Source organism: Falco biarmicus, chromosome 1 (genome assembly GCF_023638135.1).
Source record: "Falco biarmicus isolate bFalBia1 chromosome 1, bFalBia1.pri, whole genome shotgun sequence".
NCBI lineage: Eukaryota > Metazoa > Chordata > Aves > Falconiformes > Falconidae > Falco > Falco biarmicus.
The window spans coordinates 37,697,678-37,725,634 of NC_079288.1; the positions used below are offsets into that span (position 1 = coordinate 37,697,678).

Sequence of the window (27,957 nt, forward strand, 5' to 3'; positions counted from 1 at the left end):
ACTGGTTAAAAACCAAGTAGGAGCCTACTGTTCCTCACACTGCGCTCACAATACCTAGTTTAGGTTACCCTGACACTTCAGAAAGATAAGCAACACTGATAAGACTCTTTATTTCAAAATGTTTGCAATTAAATGAGTTCATGTCAGTAAGTCATACACGTTGACATACAAAAATACCGTGCTACTGATACAGTTGAATTAAATGGATTCTCCGTGCAGGAGAAATTCACAGCATTATCAGTACCTGCTAGGAACTTTGCTTTCACTTCCAGGGTGCGTTGCTGACAACTGCGTAACAAGTAATATTTGTTAATTAGCTAGCTCTGCACAGTATTAAGACCATCACAAAAAAAGCCACTTGCATGCTGAATCCTCCCCTTCTCAGATTTCTAGTAAAGCAAACATCAGGTAACCAGTCCTCTGTTACTACGCTAACAGGAATCTTCAGATACTGTGGATGATGATGCTGAGTAGGAAGAAATTAAAGCTTAAATTGCTTTGGCTGTGTCTGGATGTCATAGGTGCCCAGTGGCAAAGGGGGAAAAGATCCAGTTGTCTGTTCTCTCATCCACTAGAACAAATTTGCTTTCTACTGTTAAAGTGCCACTGAAGGCCAGTCACAGCTTTATCCTCTTGGGGTTGACGTTTGCCTTAGTCTTTTCTCACTTTCAGTGGTTTAAAAAAAGTGCACATTTCTATAACGTGTAGATGGTAATATACTGCTGCAGGAGGAACCTTGCTAATGCCAAGAAGCGTAACAAGATAGGTGGCTGAGAGCCACTTCAAGCTTTCAAACTCCCCCCTGTGTAAAGTGAGGAAACATTGACTCTCAGAGCCAAATGAATTTTCTCCTGCTTGTCACCCAAACAGCCACCATCATCTGTGTCATGGCTGGGCTACATCACTTTTGAGGCAGTTTATCATCCCTTCTTTCCTGATGACAAGCTAAGCATACAGGACTTGGCAAACCAGACATTTGTACAACAAAATTATATTCTATTTTCTGCAGTGCATACAAAGAAAAGTTTTTCTTTAGGAAACTGGAGCTGGTCAAAGCCTACCATCTCCTTCAAGCAGCAGAAACGTAGCTCAAGCAAGGAAGTAATACGTGAAATCTTTCAAAGAGCAGAAAGGCAGGTTTCATAAACTCTGGACAGCCAAGTCAGTTCTAAATGTTTGAGTACCTGGACTTGAAAAAGTTTATTCTCTAAAAACAATTGATACATTGCCTTAAAACTCAATTCCTCTTCTTCACTTTGGTACCAGTTTCTATCAGTGCCATATTCAACAGATCCAAGGTGTTAAGATTTTTAACTCTTCTTGACATGAAGTTACAAAGAGGCTCTGAAGTTTTACGGTAGGATGAAGCTTCAGCATAGAGCTTTCAGCCCCTGGTAAGTATGAGGGCAGAAGTCAGGGCTGTCGTGCTGTTTATATATTTTGAATAAGATGAAATTGTTGCCAATCCATTATAGGAGGGCGAGGTTGGCACCTGGGAGGCAACCTGGGATTGCTTGAAAGATCCGTAATATTTTTTATACACAGTCAATGCACAGGGCATTTCCCTCCATGCAATAAAAAATGATCCTGAAGTATCTGAAACTGTTCTGTAAGTAGAAGAATTAATTCTTCAAGAACTTAGTGACAAAACAACATTGAAGATACATAGCAGAAAGCAAAAACCTATTTTGGCTGCCATCCCATTGCATCCCAGAAGAAAACCAGCCCCTATGTCTTCTAACCCCTTAATTCAAGAGGTGAAGTAACTGTCTCTCATACAAACAAAATCTTTAAGGCCAGAATAGCAAGATGAAACCATGGGTTAGGAATAGGAGACACAGCTTTGCCTTTTTTTTTTTTTTTTTTTCTTCTTCTTTAAAAGAAAATCCCTCGATAACCAGTTTCATCATGTGGAATGTAGACACAGTGTTGTCAAGTTTAAAATACAGTGCAGTCCATTTTTAAAGGGATAATGTCAGGTAAAAATTTAAATTGTCTAACAGTAGAAAACCTGGATGAGTAATTTATTGTATGAATGCTGTCTGTTGTACATTTTGCTTAGTTGGGGCTGTGAAGCCATACTAGCCCCTTTAACTGGCAATCTATGCATTCACAGGCTGCCTTTATACAGGAACGTCTGCTTGAGTGTTGTAGAACAAAATAAATACAGGAACACATTCTTTAGTAAAGGTCTGACTCAGCCTGTCCCTGTCCCTTTAAATTCAGCTAATCTCCACCTCCACCCTTCCCCATTGCACCTGCACAGCCTAGGAAGGCTTAAAAGGGACTTAAGATGCCTTAACAACATAATTATCCTGTGGCACATTGAGGGGAGAACATGAAAGACTACAGGCACAGGGTGGGACAGAAACCTCCGTCCACTGTCACCATCTTTACAAGGCAACTGTCCCTGATACGTCTATGGTCATTCAGGTCTCTTTCTGCATTCAGCAGCATGTAAATGTAGACCCAGTACTCTCCAGTTTAACACAGCAGTGACATCTGTGTTCCTCACCCAGGTCCTGCTGAGTGATACATATGTCAGTGAAACACTCAGTGGTGTGCTACGCATTCCTTCCTATAGAAAACCTTCTTGCTGAGAGAGTTTCTATAGAGAGCCCAGCGCTTCTCCAAAGCGGATCTTCTGTCCGGCTTTGAGGTGGAATTTGAAGTCCTTGGGTGCCTCGAAGATCAGTACGATCGTGGAGCCTAAGTTAAATTCCCCTAAATGTTCCCCCTTCCTCATGGGGATCCCCTCCTTGTTGTTGTTGGTTATGAAGCTGAAGTCATTGTAGGAACCTTTAGAGTAACATGGACTGTTGGTATGCAAATCCTGTACGGAGAAGAGAGAAACTGTTACTTGAGGATTTCAATTTCTATATTCCTTAGCACAGCTGTGGACTGTGGAGATCTGGAGATCCAGGCATTTTCAATGCAGGAGGCTTGCTTACAATTCCAAAGTACAATAGGAATATTTAAAAAAAAAAATAGTCTATACTGGCACTGGCTTCCTTATTTAAATCAGTCTTAGAACATCAGTATTGCAAAACATCTTAATTTCAGGGTAAGAATATTTTTTAAAAATTTTTTTGTAATTTTATTTTATTATACTGTACCAATCACCCATCAAAACCAGAAAGCTGCCTACTGCTGTCTTGCTTACCTGGTCAAAGTAGATGCGGATAGAGCCCACATTTGTGGCACCCACGGCTGTTAAAGAGAAAAAGCCGTACTTCCAGTCACCTGTAAGGACAACCCGTTCATTGTGGCAGAACAGTTCCTTGATCCAGCGGGCAACTCCAGGATTCACCGACATCAGAGAGCCTACAATAGTGAGAAAATGGTTCCGTTAAGTTGTCTGGTTTGTAGCAGTATTGTAACGCTATCTGAATGCTATTTTCAATATGACTGTAACCGATCAAGTAAAGTCTGTCACTGGTTTGTAGCAAGAGAGGCAAATGCTAGGCACAGCGAATGAAAGACAAGGCTGCAGTGAAAACAAAAGGGTCCTAGGAAGATGTAATCTTCAGTCTCCTGTCCAGAATGATCCACACTCCTGGGCAGGGTTCATACTACTTTTCATTTTTCTTAGCAGAATCAGAGGAAAGCCAATGACCCTGCTCATTCTTCGTTTTAAGGCTTGAATATAGTCTGGAACACCATCTCCAGTTCTCTCTGCTCGAGCACAAAGGGTTTCAGTTTTCATACCTGAAAATGGTTATTTTCAGGCTGACTGGTACCCCCACTGCCTCCCTCGGCTTTCACTTATTCCCATCTACAGCTTCACCTTGACTGCATTTCCAGACAGTTAAAGCCTGCTCTTAAAGGAGGGAGCAAGATCTGGGGGGGAGGAGTCCCTTTCAAAATGTCTGCCTTAGCTGAAGCCTGTTCTAGCAGCAGTCATACCTACACCTCTACCACCAAACTGAGGTGGTACCAGGGACTCATTCCCACACTACAAAATGACCAGAGGGTGTTTGGGAACAAGTCAGGTCAGCATGCGTCAACAGTTATTACTTCAAAGAACTAAAACTAAAAAAAGCTTGAATACAATATTACTGTTTTCACCACTTCTATGGGATTTGTTCTGGTAAACTATACTACTATAAAATTCATTACCATTTGTGACAAATCACTTTTCTACTGTTACCTATCATGTGATGGTACAACTGCCCCAGCGGTGTGCCTCGTTCAGCTGCGGCCCATACCCGTGCTGTCTGCCATAGCTGCTCTGCATCCATTTTCTAGGAACGGAAACATACCTGGGAAGTGACGTCGGTGTGCCACTCTCCAGTCTGTGGGTGAGTGGAAGCAGTGATAATCCCCTGGTGCAAGGTAGATTACACAGTGATACAGCTCATTCCCCTCCTTTGTGACTAGTTGTTGCTGAAAAGAGTTACCAGCTGGGGCTGCAAAGAAACCATGGAAAGAAAGGGGTTAAAGAAATACTTCTCACAGTCATCTACCACAGCTGAGCAGTCTACAGGAGAACCAGTGGTGACAGCAGAGGACTAAATGCAGTCCACGTATATTGTTGAGACAACAAAAAGATACGCTTTGTCCAAGGATCCACTATTTCAAAGTGTTCTTTTCCCTTTACAGCAGAATTAAATCCTGTATTGTTTTAATAATTTTAGAATTTCCTTCTTTTTGGAATTTGCCCTTCCCTAAACAGAACAGGAACTGAAACCCAGTGAAACAGAATTAAAACTACCCTTTTAAGAACAGACTTTTCTCAAAGCTACCCTTTTAAGACAGAATTTGTGAAGACTCCCTGGTTTTATAAAGGGCATCAGTTGCATTTGTGCTCATGCTGCAAATAATGCTACTGTTTGCAGAGCCGTAACAGCACAAGTCATTACAAGTTTAGCGCTTGAGCATAAATCATGTTATAGAGTAGCTTATACAATTTTTGCTAAACAGGTGCTTGGGCACACTTCAGTCTGACAGCAGGAATGCTACTGTCTCATTATGGTGGCAGATCTTGGGAGTTAATTGTAGGACCCAGGTGATTAAATTCAGATAATTGGAACGAGCCAGGCAAGACACTATAAAGCTGCTGTTGAGAGACGCATGTTTATCCCCAAATAAAACCAAACAAAAATCAGACCTGCTTTTGTTCCTGACAATCTCAGAAAGGGTGAGGGGGAGAAAAGCAGCAATTGCTTTTCTCATGATCTCTGTGAACACTGAAAGGGCAGAGCAGAAGAAACACAGCACTCACCCTGGCTAAAATGCAGTTGCTCTGTGGAGATGCGAGGTCCCAGGAAAGATTCCAGAGAATAAGTAACCCCTTTTACTTGCTCTACTTCACAGGTTTTTACCTGTCCAAAATTAAGGATCTTTCCATCAGAGGGACTAATCTACAGGGAAGAGAAAAAAATTAAACACATTAGTAATTCATTATACCTCATAAAGCAGACACGTTCCTTTGGGGGGTGGGAGGAAGCTGGTAGTGTAAAGCCTTCGTTTCCTTTTACTCACCACACTGTGCACACAGCAGACTGGCCGCGCTTGTGGCTTCAGCTTCCTGCGGAAGAATTCGCTGAGGTTTCTATAGTGATGCAGATCTTCAACAGCTGCCTCCTTCATATTCACTCCGAATGTCCAGATGTACAGGCTGTAAACGGGCTTGCGGAGCCATGTAGGCAGCTCCACCTGGTTCAGGCGACCCCAGGCTCGCGAGAGCAGTCGAGTTGGTACCGATTTGTACAGAGCAACCTAAAGAAAGATGAATTGCACCACCGTCATTCGGTTCTTCCCACTGACAGCTTTCTCTTACTTCTCCCCATAAAACATAAAGGCTCAAACCATACCCTGCTAACCACTCCTTGAATCCAGCGGGCTACACTACACACAAAGTAACCTTTATGGTGGCAAAAAACACTGTGCTTCATCCTCACTCCCTCCGTTCTGATGGGAGCAGACGAGGGACAGGATGAAACCTACTATAACCTTACACTGAAGCCAGAATCTCCACTCCCCTGCAGGCTGAAGCTCCGCATTTGTTACTGGAAACTGCCCAATATGAGGCTTACAAAAAAAAAGACACAGTAGAACACTCATCAGGAGGGTTAAACATTACCAATATATTCATTTTTGTAGATAACCAAATGAAAATTGACTGAAAGATAATTTCTCAGTGTTCGATGATGTGCTTCTCAGAGGCATCTACCGGTGGGGGTGGTTTTCCACATCCCCGTACTGTACTGCTCTAATGATACTGGTACGATCAAAGAAACATATCCATCCATATGTTTACATATGGATGCAGCTGCACCAGTATAAACTTGGGCCAGCCTTACCCTTTCTCTCACAGCAATGGGAGTTGCTAATTGCAAGAGTATATAGTGCCTTTATTTCTGTAGAAATATACCTTTGGACTTACACCAAAGCCTAAGTTTTAGTAGCAAGAAAAACAAATGAAACAATGTCGGTAAGAGGTACATGCTGCTGATGTAACTGGACAGATGACAGTGTCTTCCTGTTGGTCATTCCAGCAAGTAACTCTTCTGGGGTTTGCGGTGCTTCGCGGCAGCCAAAAAGCTTGCATGACCATCGTGTAATCCAGGCGTGGGGGGGTGTGGACCAAGGAAACTGAAACCAGTTTTGCTAAAGAAGCAGTGATCTGCTGAATCTGGTACCATTTGTTTGAACAGTACAGCTCAGCTACATTTAACTCCCGACTGAGTCGTCATTTATTCTCAGTATTAAATCATACCCTCAAAATTAAGTCTTGCAAAACACAGCCATAAACACAAACAGAAGTACATAGTGGCTGAGAGCCTGTCCGTTGTATCAAATATGACAAATGAAAATTTCACTCACAAATCGCTGTTGGGTGTCACATACGGTGGTATTTCAGAAAGAAAACACCAACCTAATCTTACTTCACATAAAAACTTCTAAATGAACACTACCCTAGGTTACAGAAGCTGAAGAACTGAAGAAAAACCATTTTGCCACTTGATGTGCTATATTAACATACAGTGTTTATTTCTAAAATAAATTTCTAAAATAGAAGTTTCCCAAACGCTGAGAATATGCAGATACAACTGTAAAATCACAAAAATTGTCAAAAGTACTATTTCCTAGTAGCCTCTTCTCTCAAAAGAGCCTGGTTTTCAAGTTGATGGGATCAAACCGAACAGCTGTTCAGTGAAATAGTCTTCAGAAGGACAATTTTGTTGCAGTTTTCAATCAAAATATGCGTGTGCTTGTTGCATTCTGAAATTGCATGATTTGTGGGGAGAATAACCATGTGCAAGGCATCCTACACCCTGCTCTCAACAGCATCTGAGCAGAGATTTGCATATCGTTTGGACAGGCTGGATTACAAATGCTCAAAGAACTTGAGGAACAAGCCCTCTCTGTGCAAAAATGACAGAAAGCACGAGACCATTTCAATGGGGCCAGGAAAGGGAACTTGAGAAGATGTTTGGTCTGCCTTATCCTAGCCCGAATACTTCGAGGTGACTGAATTAATTCAAAAGTTTCTGTTGATTTTCCTGGGTAGATCTCTGACTGCTAGAGGACAAAGAAATTCTCTGCTACTGAAAAAAATCACTTGTCTGAAGCAATTAGTCAACACAACTATGCACAGTAAAAACTAAAGGGGAACATGAACTGCATCTCTCTGCTTTCGTGCCAGTGCTCATCCGCCTGTCCGACGTTAAGGATCTCTACACCCAGCTGCTGCCAGCTCCCTTCAGGATAAAACTGCTAACAGACACGAAGCGCAAGAGACACCTGCTCACACTTACCCTGCTCACAGGCCTCCATCCCACTCTGGTCAAGGGTTTAAGAGCACCAAAAGGCAGAAGATAATAGAGAACAGTCAGAGGCCAAGAACGGAGTTTCAGAGCAGGCCTAGACATACAGCTTAGCTGGCCCAACCTTCGCCTCAGGGCCAGCTGGGGAAATTGCAACCTGAAAGATTACATACACAATATGAGGGTCAGCCATCTCAGCTTCAGAACCACCAGCTTCTGGTAGCTGGGGATGATTTATTCCTGCTAATCTTTACTTAAACATTGATTCTGCAAGTCTTTACTCCTTTATTTTGAGCAGTTCTTCCCCTTCCCAAAATAAAGAGCAGTTTATGTTCAAAAAAAGGAAGAAAATCCTCTGCCCGAAAAATGGCGTTCACTCTCACCGGTCACATTTTATGAATGATACCCTCAAAAATTAAAGGCACGATCACTTGCAGGTGAAATTTGAAAACAAAGCCACAGCTGGCTCATCCAGCTAACAACGTAACACAATAGTTTACGGTGGAAATAACAAATCTCAGTAGAGCACATCCCCAGAAAACATGTCTTGCGACTGCTCCAGCTGCTGGACAGTCAAAGTGGACAGCAAACAGCATTCCCTAAGCTAGGAATGTGTGATGCTGGGATTTTAATTAGAACTCTATGGAGGGACAACTTTAAGGCAACAACAGATACTCTGAAAGAAATCCCTGAAACCTAATAAACTGAGGTCGCTCAGAGGGCTCACATGTTGAAGGCATCTTGACTAGATTGTGCCTCCAGTTGTATTTTGTACCACAAAAGATGCTGGAGTGAAATTTACACAGACCTGTGGGTCACTCACAAACTGAGAAACAAGCACTTGCTTGAGACGCAGCAGGAGCGGCACTCTGGAGTTAATGAATACAATTTACAAGTAAAACCTTAAAACCTTCACTGGGTGTGCTGGTTCTGAACAGAGAACACGTGGACAAAGCTGATATTGCTAATGCTGCAAGATAACCTAGTCTCTGCAGCCCAATAACCAACTCCTTTGCCTCATAGCCAACCACACCTATGATTTTTTTCTCATGTAGATGTCCTGACTGAGAGGAAACTCACTTTGCACGTATGGCTGTGGAGGAGTTCAACTTGTAAATCTCAGAGGGAAAAGCTGCTCAGCTTATTAGCAGAGGACACCATGGGCCTCAGTTCAGACCCTTGCAGGAAGTCTGGATGACAGACCCTTTCAGGTCCCTATTTATCCTCTGCCTTCTACGCATGAAGAAACCATTGGCATTTCCACAGAAGTCTGCCTACCTGAGGGCAAAACATTCAAATCTTCCAGGCACCGACTTAAATCCTGGCTAAGAGATTGTTCTCCACACACAGCTGAAGGCAGTGTGCCTGCGACCGGGATACAGCTGTGTGTGCACACAAACTGGAAGTGGTACGCTCTGGCTCTGAACAGCTCGCTCTCACTGGATTATATGATATGAACTATGAAAAACTGCTTATGTCTTTCCAAGATGGAAAGAAGCCTGGAAGTTAAAAGGAAATTTTCCTGCCAATATGTTCTTTTCAAAACTTGGAACAATTAAAATACCATGCAGGCAGGTACAACTCTCACCAATGGTGCTTTTGGCTCAGCAATTTTTTCTGCAGTGAACACAACTACTTTTCCCCCAAGAATTAGTAAGTAAAAAACAGAGCATGATCTTGCATCACAGTGCAAGGGGAAACCAAAAACAACAAAAAGAAAACCACCCTGAGAAGATGAAGTGCTGCCTCAGCAGAGGTAAAGCTGGCTTTCTGCTCGGCAGGGGGGGGCTGACTCAACACGGCAATAGGAAGGCACAGTTGACATTCTTCCTCCCATCCTCACCACCCACCAGCCTGCAGTCTGCTCGCGGGAGCCAGGTTGCCAGCGCTGAGAGCGGAGGTCCCGCTCCCCCTCCCGCTGCTCTCCCCCCCCTTCACTGCAGTCGCCCATGGACCAATCCCTGCAGAGCTGCATCCTGGCAGCTCGCTCCGCTCCGGAGCCCTCGGGCTTCTCACTGCCTTGGCCTGGTTTCAGAGCGGTCCTTCACTAATTTTTCCATTCTCCTAGCGATGCAGAGTAGAAAGCAAAGGAATGACAGGCTCCTCATTCCCCTTGTCATATAACAGCATGCCCTTCTCTACCAATTCAACGCGTAAGAAGCTTTATAGTAATTAGGCCAAACAAAAGCTTTTGCAGGCGGCTGTCGTTCCTTCTGCCCAGAAACCCTCCCATCCTCCCTCCCTCATTTCTCCCTTCAGTCACCATTCCTGCAACGCAGAAAATACTGAACAGTACCTGAAACGAGTTCTCCTATTTGGTGTACCACCAGCAGAGCCAGCTGGGCCTGGCCTCTCCGGCTGTGGGTGCTGGTCCCCGGCACAGCTGCCGCTGCCGCCGTTCCCTGAACGCAGCCTCCGGACATGAATTTTAACTTTGTGGAGGTTGTAGCAAGAGGGTGGAGGGTTAGATAAAGCTTTATAGCATCTCACCATTTCCCTGTGTGCAGATCTGGTCCCTGCAGGGTGTTTGACTGACACATCGTCAGGGTGACGGTTGGTTGCAAGGCTCAGTCTTTTTTCCTCTACCTCTCTTTCCTTTGCTTGCTCCGGCACAGGAGAGAGGACACGGCGTCACAGTTCCTAATTCCCCCGCTGGTTTGTCTCTGGATTCCCCCTCTGTTTCCCACTTGAATCTCTGCTACGAGGGTTGCAGCTATTGCAAACAAACAGGCATTGTGTCATATTTCAACATCCCACTACAAAGCCGACTCTGCACAAGGTAAAAACGAGCTGTCCGTATAAGCAGTCCTTGCTTCTTGCTAGCCAGGGTGGCCATTGAACCCCAACTCTCCAAAAAACACCCTGCAGTCTCAGGCTGCTGGGCAGCGAGGCACTACAGTCAGCTGAACAGCCAGCTGGCCTTGCACAGCTAACCCCAGAGCTAGGCTGAGTCCGAGGCTGGGAGGAGGAATGGGGCGGAGAAGAGGAGGAGATAACTCCCAGCTTCAAATCTGCAGTGCAGCAGCTGTCTCTTAAAGAGTTCTGGACTGCCGGGCACCAAAAAACCTTTCCTACTCTTAATGTCCAGCTTGGAAAGAAGAAAACAGAAAGGAAAGGAACGTCTTTCTATTTTACACCCCTAGTCAGACACAAGCATCCATTTCATTAAGTCTCTTTCCATCTCAAAGAGACTCACACAGGAAGCAGGTACAGGACATTCTTCTACAAATACCCAGATCCGTAATGAAATAAGCCAGGTTTAGGGCCAGCTTGAGAACTGGGTATAAAAGAAGAGTTAACGAGTCTTATTATGTGGCTCCCAGTTCTGTCACAGCTTTTATGTCCAGTAGAAAGAACTAAAATACAAAACATGAGGAAAGGAAGCTGTTTTGGTTTGGTTTTGTTTTTTAAAACCAAAAGGCTGCAGTACGTCTACCTGAGCATTTTGAATATACATAGCGAGACATTTCCCTCTTCGACCCTGCAGAGCACATCTCAAGAGATGTTCTGCATCTCATGTGACTGGGTCTGGACTGTTAAGGGAGCTTGAAACCTAATCCCTGGTTCAGGAAGTGGAACTAAATTTTAACAATTGCATATTGGGGGAAAAAAACCCCCAACATTCAAAAAAGGTAAACTTAAGATCAACTGAAAGCACTCAACACATACTGCTTCATCCTTGAGCCCTGTGCCAACTTTTTTTGTTTTCCTATTTAAAATACTATTCAGTCTTTCTCTGGCTAGCACAAGGAACTCCTACACAACAAAAATGAAGCCATCTGTAGATTAAAATGATGAAAGCAGTTACCCAAAATCCCATCAAAAATCAAAGAAAAGCGACGAGGCACACAGGGGAGCTACTTCTCTTGATTTGCCAGCAACATTAGAAATTACCACCATTAAATACTAAATTTCAAATAGAAACATGCTAAATTGCCAACATCATTTCAAAAGGCACTTCATCAGTCCAAGATGAAAATAATTTTCACACTGAACACGTGTCTTCACAAAACTGTGGAGAGAAAGAGAGAGTTTGGCACTGGTGAAGCCAGGCAGAAGTAGGCAGAGCACCCCAACCCGCAGCCTGCCCTTTGTTCAGGCAGCTTGCAGCACCCAGCTGTACCCAGCTCCTGCAGGCCAGGCTGGCACCCTGCTCCCTGCTCTGATCTCCTCCTCTGAAGACCTTCACCTATGCATGACTTTGCGGAAAGACAACAGAGCAAACAGAAGTCTTATCTACCTTTTCTTCAGTACTCTTCCCTTAAGGATAAGGAAGGTAAACCCACAAGCTCTCTCAGCAGAAATTCTATCTTATCCCCCAATACATTTTCAAGACATTATTATATTCTAGATTGAACAAGCCTGATTCTATGAAAGCATGGAAAAGGTTAAATAGCTTACCTGCTCCCTAAAAACAAATGGACATTGAAATGTTCTACAGCCCAGTGCAGTGGGTACTACCACCTTTCAGTTCAAAACAAAGTATGTCATTCAAGAGAGAGCTTCTTCTCCAGGGAGACAGAAATACTGGTGTTAAAAGTTTTTTTTCTCCACTTCTTAAAAAAACAAACTTGAGTTCAGATGAGTAAGAAAGCCTATGTTTCTCTGAAGTTCAGTTCTACTGACCTCATTCATTCACACCAAGATGCAAATACCCAAGTCCGGTGTAAAATGCTGACATATATGGCAAGTTGCCATCCCCGCTGCGGCTGCCCCAGAAACAATGTGCTGTTCCTACAGTGTAAGAAGGCTGAAATGAAAAATCCACCCTGACTTTACCCACTTTCCACAGGGAAACAGAGGAACTCGCATAATGGCATCACAATAGCTGAACTTTTTGGGACAGGCAGTGCCGCAGAGCCTACGATACTGTCTTAGACAAGAATCTTATGATTGTTGGTTTGTAGAAGGTTGGACATCAGTACCAAACTCCCTGACCTGTCTGAATGCACCCAGAATCCATGTGAGGTAAGTAAAAGCAGTTACCAGCAGGTATAAATCCCTAGAGAATTATTATCTAATAGAGAACTGCTAATCTGCCAGCTATGCAACACCACTCTGCACTGTCAGCTCAAATAAGCACAAAATCCAGTGGCCCCGTTTAATTACTTGTTATTACTACCTCAAGCCCTTCCCTCAAGTTTTAAAAAACAACACAGCAAGGCTTTTGCAGGAAAGACTAATAGGCAACTGAACTTCAAACCTGCAGCCTCACTTTTAAGTCGTAAGCATGAATCATTAGGCTTGGAATGTGCTCGTTGGAGTGCTCAAAGCCCTCTGGTCATACTTTCTACATTTGGTAACAGGGCTACTGTTTGAAAAATGCACCGTATCCATCCAAACGATCCTGTGTTCTATTTAAGTGCCAGCAAAAATAAGGTCTTGCAATCGAGGGAGAGGTACTCTGTGACCGTTTATTAAAGGTCCCATTCCTTTCCCAGCAGTATCTGTTTAATTCCAGTCACGTTCCCACCCATCCTTCTCCGGAGCCAGCCCAGCTAGGGAAATGCTGGATGCTCCACACCCACTCAGGAGCTCCCGAACTCAAAGAGCCCCCCAGAACTGCTCTCTTGCTGCGGGGAACCCCGAGTGCAGAGCCAGCCTCTGCCAAGGCCATAGCACTGTGGAGCAGCACGGTCACCTCCAGCTCGGGCACACAGGACCTGGCCAGCTGTGCCACCTTCCCCAGCTGTACTGCTGCTGGCTAAGGAAACATACCGTGCTCTGCTTGATCTACCCATCATTTCTAAAATTCTTTACTTTTCATATGAAGAAGCCTTTCTATATAAACATTTTGATTGTTTCCCGCTAGTTTTATACTGCTATTTTAGTTGCATTCTATAAAGGGGGGGGGGGGGGGGGGGAGTATTTTAAGCTAGCCATGAAAAGTCGGGTGGGTTTTTTTAAACTTCAACCAGAATTCTGGGCCAAAAGCCTGTTACATACCCTCAAAGGTCTCTTCTGTGAAGCAAGGAAGGAAAGTTTTATTTACTTTTGCAAAGGGACGTGAAAATTTATGACACCTAATCCACACTGTATTAATATTTTGTAGTAACGTATGCCACTTCATGTTTAAAACCCTGGTATTTTAGCTTCAGAGATGTACAAAGCAAACCCTCTGTCCCGTGTAGGCTCTCCCACGGCAGCCTGAAGCCGCGTTGCATCTCCCCAGCAAAGCGGGACCCGGCGGCGGCAGAGGCTGCCGGGGAAGGTACCGCCGGGATCCGCGGTGCCGGAACGCTAAATCCGCTACGAGATTGCTCATCAGAGCGCAGAGACTTCACAACAGCTCTCCCGCAACTTCCAGCAAGCCAGAGCCCAGCGATTAACTAAGGACCCCCGGCCCCCGCCGCGCCCCCGCCCTAGCGAAGCCGTTCGCGGCGCCTGAACATAGCCCGGGCAGCGCCCCCCGCCCAGCCCCGAGCCCTCCCTCCGCCCGGCGGGGCAGGGGGCGGCGGCCCCCACCTACCTCTCGCCGCTACCGGCCGCTCCCCGCCGCTGGCCGCGCCGCTGCCGCCCGCTCCGCGCCTTAAGGAAGCGGCGTGGGGCAGGCGGCCCTCCTCCGCCCGCCGCCCGGCCAGTGGCGCCGCAGCTGGGCCTACCCGCAGCGCCCCGGCCCCCTCCGGAGGAGGGGCCAGGGCAGGAGGGAGCGAGGAGAAAAAGGGAACAACGAGGAGTAAGAGCGAGCGGCGGAGCCGGCACACGGCGACATCGTTGCGTGGCCCGGCCGCGCCCCGGGGCGGGAGAAGGGGTCTGCCCCGGCGGGCAGCCGGCGCTCCCGGGGAACAGGGAGGCCCCTGCCTCACCCTTAGCCTCCAAGGCCAAGCCAGCGGGGCGAGAGATCGTGCTGGGGAACAAGGCTCGAATCCAGCAGCAGCGCATTGCCCTGCGCCCCATGGCCCTGCCCGAACACAGGCTGACACGCGAGTCCAGCCAAAGTGGCGAGGAAGCACGCCGCAGTCTCCCAAAGCGCCCCTGAGACGCTCCCAATCAATTGCTCCCTAATCCCAGAGAGATGCTCTGCAAATTGTGTGCGACAGAACAGACTTACATAGTCAAAAAGCCACCTCACTGGTCAGATTCTACACAGTTCAGTCTTCCAGGACAGCTGAGAAAAACCTTTACGCCATCATGCCCCTCACACATTTTGATGATGTTGAAATCTCACCGCTTTAAACATTTTCTGAACATCACACACATTGGACTGCTCTACGAGAATTTTTTTTGTAATTGCATGTTTGCTCAAATAAAACTCCAAACATCAGAACACAGAAGCAAGAATTACGAATAAGAGATCAACCAACTGGTGACTACGTTTCATTCTTCTAAAACTGGATTAAAAAAATAATCAGAGTTTTTTCCATTATTAGCTCTTTCCTGAACTTGATACACACCTCTTACCATAATACTAAATGTCTGTCTCCTCTGGGCCAAGAAAACCACCTTCCGTTTGTACTGCCAAAATAGCATGCAGTATCCTTTGTTACATAAATACGAGCAGTTTTTAATATCAATAGGAAAGCCTGTGTTGTTTATCTCTGAGAATCAAGATCCTAAACCTATACTCAAGCACTTCCCCACTGAATTAAGCTGTTTTTAGAAACTGTGGCCCATGACAATAAATTGAGCTTTGAACAGGACAGAATTGCGTATTCATCTCATCTGTACTATCAGATGTCACTACAGCTCACTTCCCTTAAAGGTTCACTGTGTTCTTCCTGGTGCACATCACTCCAACAAACACTGCTTTTCACTTACACAAAACAGAACAAACTATGGAAGCCAAGGACAGCTACAAGAAGTTCCTCTCTTTAGAGGAAAACTCTTGTTCATCTGGTCACACTTCATCCAAACTCACCCTTTGGCCAAGGTTTCCCTTAGCAATTCCTCCATACTCTATGACTGCCCCAGTGCCCAGGTGAGAAGAGGTGAAAAGCCTCTAGTCAGCATATGAAAGGCATGGTATGCATGCAGATCCCCACTGGGAAAGGTTCTGTGACAGCAAGGATTTGAAACCGTAAGCTTCCATCCCTCTGATAAATATCTACCCGTCTCCCTCCAAGCCCTCTGCTTTACCTCATCTAATTAAATGAAAGCTGATCCTCACTGGTATTCACAGTAGGAGACACACTAAGGCATTAATCAGCTCAAGCTATTAGCTACATAATGTCTCTTAAGAAAATCTAGGAAGAAAAGGTCTATGCTAAACAAAAAAATAGTTTCATCTTTTGCTGTGGAAAGGCTTAAGGGACACTTGACTTAAATCAGATTGATTCCCCTGCCCCCCTTCTTTTATGAAGCTTGAGCAAAGCAAAACCATATTCTTTCATTCAATCAAAAACTACGCACACTTCGACGACGCTACTGACATGCACCTCTGCAACAGGGAGGTTGTCCCTGTGTAACATGCTGATGATCACCTATTTCTGTCTTCTGCTCAGAAGCAGGGGATCTGCCTTACACACAGAGCTGCCAGGTAGAAGATAGTGCATGTTCACACATGAACATGATGTTGGTACTGTGGAATCAGAACTTCACAGCAGCAGGCTCAGCAGCGAGGGCATGTGCAGCAGTTTCTTGTTCTGTGTTACTCTTTCAAAGCCCATTCAATCACACTTGGTCTATTTTTGCCCATGCAAAGGCTTATTCCACTCTAAAAATGACACTGCTCTTCCCCAGACTTTTAAGTGTGCTTCCAAGGATGTAAAAACCACAATAATGGAAAATGACAGGTCAGCAAAAAAAGACACTCCACTTTCCAAGGAACAATGCAGCTCTTATTTTTCTTGAATCCTTCACTGTTTGGAATATTTCTTGCAATGTCTGAACAGTTTCTCTTTTTCCTTATAATTGTCAAGTTCCCTTTCCCTCCCTAGTCTCCTACTAGTATCTGCTGCATTTGGAGCCCTGCTTATCAGGTTGAAATGTTTTGTGATTCCCCACTGCAAAAACCAAATCCTTTCAAGCAGTTTCATCAAAAGCAATACTCATAGCTTCCCCAAATAACCATCAAACAAACTAGTATATCAGTATAATAAAAGAAAGCAAATTTAATAAGGGAATTGCCAATTTCATACCAAAAAGTATGAACAATAAAGAAAAGAACATTTGTTTTCAAGTATCAAAACTGAATTGACATTGCTTTTTAAAATAAATACTCCATGAGCACTTACCAGTTCCTTTTTTTAATCAGAACATAAAACCTGTTTGAAATAAGCCTCAGCAGGAAAAGAACATACAAAAGACAGATTTAACGGACAAATTCCTCAGGAGCTATCATGGTCTAAAATGTTAGCATCTGGGTTGCCTGGATCATATCTGATTTGGGTCACAAGTGAAAATGAATTTAAAAATTCCAGCCTAGTCCCCCACAGGCATGTGGCCAAACCACTCACAAACCGGCAGTGTGCTCAGGAATGCAAAGAAATGGGGATGCTAAAGGTCAATACTGAAGCATCTCCTACACATTGCTACAATCCTAGAAGTTTTAACTCCTTGCCTTCAGAAATGGCACTGAAGCAGGTACTCACCTGGCCGTCTGGAACCACATACACGTCGAAATGTCTAACAGAGTTGTACAATATCCCTAATATTTCAAAGGAGATACAGCAGTTATAGGAAGTTATAAAGTATTTCTTACTTCAGTGCTGCCATGGGTATTTGACCTATGAATGTCATATACACACTGCAATCCCACAATGATTTCTAAACTCCTTGGAATCCAGAAAGAAAAGGCAAAAAACCCTCAGGATTAGCCATTACAGACCTATGTGTTAACCTGTGAGAAGAAGGTCTTGCTCTGTATTCACAAATAAAACAGCCAGATGTTTATTAACTAGCTATTAATACTGTCTCAGCTTCCTTGTAAAGCGTGTAAGGCATGATGGCATAGAGGAAGTAAATGAAATGCCCGGAGTAGCTCAGATTGAGCAGCCTGTGAGAAGATAAACCCTACAACTACTGTGCAAGCTGTACCCACAGCTAGAACTGCGAGGACAAAAAAGCCTCAGCACTGATTTTTTTATTTTTTCATTTTACAATATGTAATTTTAGTCCTGCCTATTTTGATTTCTGTATTTAATTCTGTAAATTGCGTAATGTGCTTAATTTGCTGCCTGGCAATGCAAGGGGGGGAAAATGAGAAAATGCATTGTACTACAGAGAGCCACAGCTCCATCAGTTACTGCAGATGCATGCTGTATGCTCTCTCAGGACTGCAAGTGGACAGCAGGTTGAAGAGGAGTCTGCATCATGCCTTGGCAGTGATGAAGGCCAACAGCATGGAGGAGCAGAAGCCAAGGGAAGGTCATTCCCTGTTACTTTGTGCATGTCAGACCACATCTGGAATACTGTGTCCAGTTTTCTTAGAATCAGGAAAGATCTTGATAGACTTGAGCACGTCCAGTGAAGGGCCAGCAGCCTGGTCAAAGGGTTGCAGCACACGGCCTATGAGGATGGGCTAAGGAGAAGGCTTTGGAGGGACCTAACAACAGCCTTCCAACATCCAAGAAGAGGTTACAGAGAAGATGAAACCAGGCTCTTTATTGAGGGAGATGGAGAGACAAAAGCCATAAATTGAAACAGGGAAGGTTCCAACTGGATGTAAGGAAAATATTTTTTACTCTAAGGACAATTAAGCATTGGAACAGGCTTCCCAGAGACACTGTGGAATCTCTGTCCTTGGGATTTTTTAAGACCCAAGTGGACAAAGCCCTGAGTAACCCAATCTAAATTCAGCGTTGGCTCTGCTTTAAAGCAGGAGGGTGGACTACATGACTTCCACCTGAATGACTCAATGACTTCCAAACATCTTTTTATTCAAAATATATAATACAACCACTTGATTAACTATCCCTTCTAACTTTGATTTGCAAATATTTAAAATAATAAACTGTCAGCTAAACTAAAAGATGGAGGAGACACCAACAGTTCCTAATGTGCCATTACATTGACTTTGGTCAAAATTATAATTACTTAAATTACTAAGAAACTTCAGTTCCATGATTTGTCAAAAATGCATTGCCAGAAGAGGACAAATTAAACATTCCCTTGTTGGAATGAAAGCAGAGAGACTTTTCATCAAAGGTGGAAGAAGCAAAGTTGCCCCACGTTTCTTACCTCCCACTCACTTGCAAGCTTCACAGGCACCTCTATGCCCCTCTTCTCCAGCTGTTCCAACTTGTAATCCTCATATTTTCTGTATCCTGCATATCCCCCACCTGTAGCTACCAGAACATGGAAGGGGCGCAGGCGGAAGACTTGCCCTACTGGAGCAGTATGAAGCTTCTTCCTGTCTGTAACAGAAAAAGAAAACAACGCCAGACTTCAGGAAAAAGAACAACTACATGAAGTAAAGAAGCAGTGAGGGATGTCAGCTTAGGTGGTGAAAATGTGATCAGAAATCTACAACAAAGAAGGTATGTACAGAATCTGCTAAGCACTCCAGTTATTGCAGTTCACCAAGTCACTGGAACTCAGCTGACGAACACTCGTTCACCTGTGTTGTTAATCTCATCCCCGTCCCTCCCACCCTACATCCTTCCAACATTCTTACCCCCAAAAATACATGAAATGAGCTGCCTGAAAGCACTATTGTACTTTCCAACTAAGAGATCTTTCATGTTGTTACTGTACAGAATAACCAGTTGCTGGGGAACAATCTGTAGAACTGTGAAGCTTCATGCTTCTGTCATTAAAGCTCTCATTATAGTTGGGGAATCCCCAAATTGTACAGCTAACTGGAAGAGGGAAGGAAACGACAATCTGCTTTAGTGTATGTTTGGTAAATGGGACAATAAGCACATTTCCGCTGTAATACAGGTCATCACATAAAAAAAAAGAAATCTAATATTACGGCTGTTTCTCACTGAGGATTACCAAGCTCCTCCTGCGTAACAAACCTTACATGTTGTCTGTGAGATACACATACACTGCATTGTCACTAAGCAACAGGACAGTCGCACAGGGCAATCACAGCAGCGGGAAGCATTTCCCTTGCAAAATCTTCAGAGAAAACAAATATGTTCAGGCTTCATGGGCTAAAGTCAGTATTAGACTGTGCTTCTTCCATCCGTATTACAGTCTGAAGGTTCTTGGCAATGAGTGTAAGTCACTGCCAGACAGAGAAAATGCCCAAAGGAACTAGTTCTTGGACACTGATTGGTGTAATTTCCACAACAATCAGTAATGCAAAAGAGCCAGAATCAAAACGGATGGACTTTATCTTGTTCCATGAATGTCCAGCTTAAGGTTTGACTGTGAAAGCATGCATTAACAACTAAAAGAATTCAGTAAACACCAAATCTATTTCTAGGCAAGCATAGAGACAAAGCGTAATAGCTTATAAATCTGGGAAGCTTTAGTTCTAGAGCTGATTAGAAGCATTCAGCTGTTCTTCATCCATGATGCTGTAAAAAGATGCCCAATAAAAGTAATTCTTGCTCATATTTTGTTTTACCAAAACAGGATTTTTGCTCATTTATTTCCTACATACGTGATTTAAAACGTTGTTTGAATTATATGTCCTGAAATATATAGTAATATGAAAACAGCTTTATTCTGACTGAAAAAAATATATATCTTATTTTCTGCAGGGACACCACCCCCACCCCCCCAAACCGAACAAACAAGGCAGCAACAACCGGTACAGTTAAGATTCTAGAGAATATTCTGCCCTAAAGAACAACGCTCAATAAAGGACAGGGGTCATTTAGAGCAGTTCAGTGTTTTTAAAGACAGACTTATATCTGTTTTGCATTTACAAAGATACTACAACCTTTCAACTTTACATCACTAGTTCAACAGAAATGTCCGTACACAGACCAATGACAACTCTTTAGCCCTAAAGCCTTTAACTCCCTCTCCACCACACCTTTGGCTCTAAGTTAGCAAAGCTGCTCAGCTATTTCACCAGAGCTTAGCAAATTCCCAAACCAAAACCCCTCAGCCTGAACACCTCTTTCTCATTTGCGTCCAGGAAGAGGATGTTTCCTCTTGAAGAGCCTCTATTGATTACACTGATGTGCTAGAGACAAAATAGCTGATATTCCACTAGCTGCAGCAAACACAATTTAATTTGTTGATAAATGATTTGAAGAGCTGACTTTTCTCCATCTCCAGCATTAATGAAACAGCACTTCTATAACTGGCATCCTAAAACATGATCGTTGGCAAAGGCATCTAACACACCATTGTTAAGCTGCTTTTGTCCTCATAAAATGAAATCCCACACCTTTCAGACATGAATGAAATTCACACAAATCTACAAATTCCAAGACAAAAGGATTAGTTCCTGATTCCGGCAACAAAACCATGTTCAGGCAGTTGGCGCTGTTTAGATTTCAGCAGAACATCATCTTCTCAAGTGATACTAACACTACTGCAGCTCTCTGGCAAGCAGCATGAGAATGTGAGGAAAGTTCATGTCTTGGCACATGAGCCACTACAAACAAGCCCAGGACACGAGGAAAAAGGTGTAGGACTTCGAACATATATTTTCAGATGCTTCCAACACCAAATCTGAGCTCCTTACAGATAAGGCTAACCTGGTTTGGATTTCTCTTAAACATAGAGTACATTCAGCAAACAAGAAAAAAAAGAAAGCAACGTTTTCCTTCTCTGGAACAGAGGAAAAAGATTAATTCCCTCAAACATTAAAAAATTCAGGATGAGTAAGCCAACTACATAACTGAAGGCATGCTCTAATCTATGCAATCAGATGTAATGATATAAATGTTGCTTTGTTACTCTGACCAAATTAAGAATTTCTTCTAGAAAAAGATACAAACTTAGAGGGAGGCTGTTACAAGGGGTTGAGATAAAACTAAAGAAGATTTATCTTTTCTTCCTAATGGCATAATTTGCAAGTCATCTAGATTTAAATCCAAATCAGAATCTAAAATATCAATGGATTAGAAAACAGCTGGCTAAAAAGTTGATTTGCTCAAAGCTAACTTCAAACAACCTTTTCTTCCATGTGATCAACAATTTTGCATTATGCAACTCATCTTCCCAGATTTTTTCTGTAATGACTAACTTTGATTTCTAGACAACTGAACTCTTTTTTCTATTAATCTGTGTAAGCGTATTTTTCAATAATGAAATATCCAAATATGACATACCGGCCAAAGGACTTGGACAGGAAAGTTAACCCAAAGAAATGGATTCAATAGCAAATGGAATTAATACGTCAGCTAGCAAGGAAACAAAAATTGAAGACTATATGCAGTTGTTATACTAATATATGATTCAGACTTTTCAAGGTGAATAGCTGATGAGTTGCACTACAAATGGTAATACATTTGAATATTTTCAACAAATTCTCACCTGGTTTATGCTATTACTTTCTTATTATCCACTCTATATTAAGCTTGATGTTGCCCTTCTCAGTCAGCCACTTCACATCTAACACTGGTTTACTGGCTTTCATGTCGATAATGGATATAATTTTAGTTGTCAGGTTCATTATTCATAACTATGCCATTACAAAGATGTCTCAATCAACATCCACACAGATTCTTTCATGCCACCTTCATGACACTGTCCAGCAAAAGAAAGATACAAGCATGCCTGACCTGCTACACGGCTGTGCTTTCCTCTACACTGTTGAGCAACAGACGGATTAAGAAATGTAGCAGGACATTAAGCTGATTTAAAAAAGTCAAATTTCAAACTGAGGAAAAAGGATACAACGTAGGTGTGGGAAGCACTTGAACTAGTGGCTCAGCAAGTTCATTAAAGTGGGCTTTTTTTAATATAAAAACACATTCCTAACATGCATCTCTCTGCTAAGTTGTATCGGTCTTTTAAAAAGTAGTTTTTCAGCTGTAGACTCCTCAGAAAACTAAGTACCATGCTGAAGTTAATGAAGGAAAATAAACCTATGGTTAATGGGTTTTAATTTACTATGCAGAGATCATCTTCACTAGGAAAAATTCAGATGTTTTGGAAAGTTTAAAAGCTACATGTAAAGAAATTCCATTATATATGCTCTTCCTCAGAGTCCTCCTTCCTCTAGCACCTGTTATTAGTATCACAATCTATCTGACTAAATTTGCTTTACAAAATATCCTACTTTCTGCAGTTGTTGAGAGTAGGGAGTACCAGGAAACATTTCACATACAGCTGACCTGGTGAAGCCAAGAAGTGACACTGTTGTTACACGACGAGCTTCTAGTTTACAGGATGTTGTTAAGTTGTACAAAAATGCTCGCAGGGGAAAAATCTAATTCATTAGTGTGCTGAGATGAACGCGATATGAGAAAGGTGCATTTGTATTGTATTTACATACAACAAGGCATGTATGAGGGGCACAGAGCTGCTATTAATGTTTGAACACATTAATTAAATAGCAAACTTGTCAAAAAAGGTATATTGCCAAGGAAACAGGTCCCAATATAAATTTCCTGTAGAAAAAAAAAATTAGAAATGTAGCAGCCATTCACTTCATTATCCCAGCTCTTCTTTTGCTGGCTCTGTTACACAGGTTTCTTCAGAAGTGATAATCCCAGTGAAAAAGGATGATTGCCAAAGTATCAAAGGAGGTTAAAAAAAGACAAATACTCTCAAAGTGGGTACATTAAAAGAGACCATTAGGGCAGCAGATATCACAATGACAGAGCAAGCCGGTTATCTAATAAACAGACAGGTATAATGCAGTGTTAGAGTGAACAAAAAGGATGAGAGAGAGAAAATACCCCAGATGATAAATAGTTGTATGGCCCCTGTGGAGGTATTCCTGATTTGGGGGGCTGACATTCCTCCAGATGGGATCAGCTCTGCCTTTCCAGTTTTAGCCAATACCACTCTGGATACTATAGCATCTAAACATCTGTCCAGATTTGCATCTCTGCAGGGTTCCTCATACCTGTTGTGGAACAGATGGCAATTCTAAAAGGACAGAGAAGCAGCTTTCAACCATGGCTAGGGAAGCTATTTGTCCAAAATGCTCCTTTTGTTAAAGGAAGTGATTTCTGGCTTTTTTAAATTTTTATTGCTACAACATTTGCTATCCAAGTTTTCCAAAATAGCTGAGAAACAATGTGTAACACCTCATAAGGAAATATGAAATAGGTAATGAATGAAATATTACCTTATGAAATAGGTAATGAATGAAACAACGAGTAACACCTCATAAGGAAATATGAAATATTACCTTATGAAATAGGTAAATACACTTCTTTTACTATATGGAAAACATAACACTAAATGAGTAAAGCACAATTTGCATGCTTGCGTCTATGGAAATGCCAAGAATTGAATAGGTCTCTGATCCTGGACTCCCACTTCTGCTTTAATCTCAAGAACTTCAAATTCACCAATATGTGACCATAATTTGTCTAACTGAGTAATACTGAACTGAAAAACACTAGGTATACACAAGCCTTCACTTACCACTGAAAAATGTTCTGGAAGGTGGCCGCTTCCACAGGAGTCCAGTTCTAACACGCAAGTTCTCACGTATAAGGAAGTTACAATTAGTCAGCAAACTGAAAATACAATGAACAAGAAGCAGTTGCTTAAGTACAGATATTTAATAATGCAAATGTAAGCAGTTCAATGTAGTGATAATCTTACGTTCAGAAGCTGAATAACATACAGGGAAAACTCTCCTTAAAGTATCATAAAATTTCCACTGAGCCTATTCTCTTCTGGCCTATTTCTTCCCTAAATAACAAAAAACCTGACAATCCAACTACTCCTGTAGATATTGAATGTTGCATCTATTTCATCTTTTTCTTAACAAATGTTGACATATGTTCCTCTTGAGCTTAATTCTATTATAACAGTGATACTCTTCTGAGTATTGTGTGCTGATCTTGGCAATAGCCCTTCTCAGGCAACTAATTATGTTGTCATTATGTACCATATCTTTGCCTGTTTGGAGTTCTAAAATGTTTGTGACTGTGAATACAACCTGAGCCTTTTTTTAAAAAACAAGCTAAAATAATCTAATATACTCTTGCTTTGTGCACTGCCTTGGCCTATGTGTTTAGTAATCTATTTGTCACTTTTTTTTTTTTTTTATAGGGATTCTAGAACTGATGAGAGTTAGTACTCTCTAAATCTACTTCCAGTTTAACACAGACCAATTTATGCAACAACATACAAACAACTCCTTTAAGTTAAGTACCTTACTTGTATATTGCTGGGGAAACAAGATTAAAACAAGATTGCTCTACTTACAAGGAAACTACATAGCACAAGCATCGTTATCTTCTGTGACAACGTGGCTAACACGTATTTACTTCCATCCAAAGGTAGTATTTATAATGGGCAAAGTTGAATTCAACCGTGTTGATCAAAACAAACTCTGCCTGCAAATATAGTGGTAAATTTTGTAATGATGGTTTAGCGCCTGGGATTATTCCATCCAGGCAGCTACACAGGTCTGTTATTTAAGAACCTCCTACAACAGCAACTATCTTAAGAGACATTTACAAACTGGGTTCATGTATCTCCTTCCTCACCATGCTGGTGAGGAGGAGGAGTACACAGAAAAGTTACGGATTCTGTGAAGAAGTAATGCCATTCATTAGACCAAACAGCATAGCTGGAAAAGTAAAAAGGCTGCCAGGCACAGAGTATCTCCTTCAGAATTTGTCTTATCACTCTGTACGTTGGTGAACAGTAATGCAAGTAAGTGGTTCTGCCACTAAAAACACTTAAAGTAGACTTGTAACTGGCCAACACAGGGGAAAGGCTCAATCAGGATTTTTCATGTTTAATATATAATATTTAATTTCATGTTTCTAATAAATCTGAAAAGGATCCATCCAATTGTACAAGAACTATTCCTGTCTAAAGTCTATAAACAAGCAGGATTAGACAAGTACTAAAGATTACAGAGCAACACACACAGCTGTTAGATAGAATCACAAGCCCAAGCCAGGACAGGAGAGGAGCAGCATTCTCACACCCGACAGTCTCAGTCCCTTGGGAAAAACCAGGTCTGGCAGGTCTTTGTGCAACCCACTCATTGCCGGGGTGCAAATACCACAGCTTGATGTCTTCATTTGGCCCTCTGACCTTTCATCTGCTCTTGATCAGATACACGCTGAGTACAGAAGTACCTCATTAGCTTACAAGCTATTGCATCATTCAGGGTGATTCAATGCAAGGAAGTGATTATTAAGAGTTTAAGAATTACTTTCAGGTGCCTACTGAGTTACATACAGACAGCATCTCTATTTAGAAGAAGAGTCTACAAACAGATTTCTTGTCTAGAAATCACATTATGATACTAGTAACTTGCTAACAATGTTTTAATGTTAGCCAAGGACAAATGGCTACAGTTTTCACTTACCCCCATAATATGGTATCAGTAATATTTCATTCTGCCCTTCAGATTTACGGTCTCTATCAAAACTACTGTATTAACCCAAATGTGACAAGAAGGTCCCTCCCCAAAACACAAATTCCTGTAACCAGGTGCTAAACATACCACACTGCTGCATCACTTCCCAGGATATTATTTCCTTAGCAAGTCAGAAAAACCTTCCCACTCTGCTGCAGAACCTGTATGTTTTGCATAGCAACATGATATAATTTTGTCATGAACAATGAGGTCAGCTGATCCACTTGGGTCATACACCAGACCTACACTAATTTGTGGTATTACAAGGCCTGCTTTACAACATATTAAAACACCTGGAATTAAAGCAGTACTTGCCCATTAGTAAGCTGAGAGCCTGCGGGTTACTTCTAAGGGATTCAAAAATCTAAGAACTAACCCAGTTAGCACTATAGTTAAATTTACCAGAAAAGTTTTAGAACACTAAAAAGTTGGCGAAAACTGCCAAAAACTTAGCTACAGCCTAAAGCACCAGTATTATGTCTTGAATCATAATAATCTAAAAAAAATAACGCAAAGGCAGAACAGAAGTAGCTGGTTTGGCTTCACAGGAGCATCCAGGAGCTGTCCATGTTGCTAAGGTAGGGCAGGGCATACTGGGACTTGGTACTTCAGCAGATGCATCATTACAGAGGAAGTATGCAACAATTAATTGTAGACCCTAAGCTCTTACCAAAATTGGTTTTGGTGTCCAACATGGGAAAACCAGCCTAGTCCTTACTCTGAAACCTGGTAAAGACAACAAGACTAAATAGTTTACCATCAGCCTCATCTTCCCTGCTCCTGACAATCCGGCCTTGATGGGTACAAGCATGTAGGAGGGTGCTGTCCTCCAGCCTCTACCACCCAGCTGGATGTTGCTGGAGCAGGAGCTGACGGGATCCCGTGTTAACTTACTTACTTCAGCTGTTGCAGGATCAGGGACAGCAAAGGAGGGACAACACTTTGTTGACGGGCACCGAAGCCGGCGGTAACGCATACTCTGCACACGAGGTGCTTTCAACAGGTTTTAAGAGAGAAGTCAGGGGACCACGTGTTCTCCCTCAGAACACAGCATTATCTCCCAGAAACAGGATTCTTAACACTGTTCCCTTGCTATGAAAAACACAAGCTTTAGGCGAGTGCCTCCTGCCAGGCTCTGCCAAGGCACTTCTCCTCACAGCTGCTCCTCACCGGGATTATATAACCGGAGGCAGCAGCTGCCCCCCTCTACCAACTCCTACTAAACACTTACACACTGGCAACCTCACACTGTGCAATGAGTTAAAATTATACGAGGCCACACGCTTCTCTTTCTTTAAAAATGTAAAACCTTCATCTTTCTTTTCAGCTTGGAGAACGAGGCCAAGCCTCCTCGCACATGCCCAGAGACCAGGGCCGAGGCACCACGAACAACCGCGTTTTCACCCCGGCAGGGCAGCTCCCGCGGCCGAGGCAGCCGGAGAGAAGGGGCGGCTGCAGCCCCCGGCCCGGGGGAGGCCGGGCCTCCGCCCAGCTCCTCCTCACGCCCCCCGCCCCCGGGCTGCCGGCTGTCAGGCAGCGGCTGCCGCTCGCCCGCAGCTCTGCCGGGGCCGCAGAACCCCAGCCCTATCCCCCTCGCCGCCGGGCAGCGCAGTGCCGTCCCGGCTGCCGTGCCCCTACCTGCTCCGCCACAGCGCGGCCACAGGGCCCCGCGTTACGGCCGCCGCCATCTTCCCGCGTCGCCGCCGCGTCCTCTGCGGCGTCTCGCGCGTGAGGGCGGGGCCGAGGCGGGGGCGGGAACGGGGCCGGGCGGGAGGCGGTGTGAGGTGCTGTGAGGTGCTGTGAGGGAGCGGGGGTGCTGTGCGGAGGGGC

At 43.3% G+C, this 27,957-nt stretch overlaps 1 protein-coding gene across 9 annotated transcripts; it reads right to left on the minus strand.

Annotated features, from left to right (window-relative positions):
- Positions 1-81: 81 nt before the first annotated feature.
- Positions 82-27,871, minus strand: PISD (phosphatidylserine decarboxylase). 9 transcript variants are annotated; one of them, XM_056344960.1, is made up of 8 exons: positions 27,766-27,871; positions 24,165-24,259; positions 18,891-19,066; positions 5,485-5,721; positions 5,225-5,363; positions 4,263-4,409; positions 3,164-3,324; positions 82-2,833 (listed from the first exon to the last, which is right to left on the minus strand). In XM_056344960.1, the coding sequence occupies exons 1-8, from the start codon at positions 27,813-27,815 to the stop codon at positions 2,609-2,611; spliced, it is 1,230 nt and encodes a 409-aa protein (XP_056200935.1). In that variant the 5' UTR covers positions 27,816-27,871; the 3' UTR covers positions 82-2,608. The 9 variants fall into 9 exon arrangements, with proteins under 9 accessions (XP_056200935.1, XP_056200906.1, XP_056200895.1 ...); XM_056344931.1 differs by lacking the exons at positions 24,165-24,259; positions 27,766-27,871 and adding exons at positions 7,764-7,929; positions 10,069-10,485 and having other exon boundaries at positions 18,891-19,027; XM_056344920.1 differs by lacking the exons at positions 18,891-19,066; positions 24,165-24,259; positions 27,766-27,871 and adding exons at positions 7,764-7,929; positions 10,069-10,485; positions 14,242-16,092.
- Between the last annotated feature and the right edge of the window lie 86 nt (positions 27,872-27,957).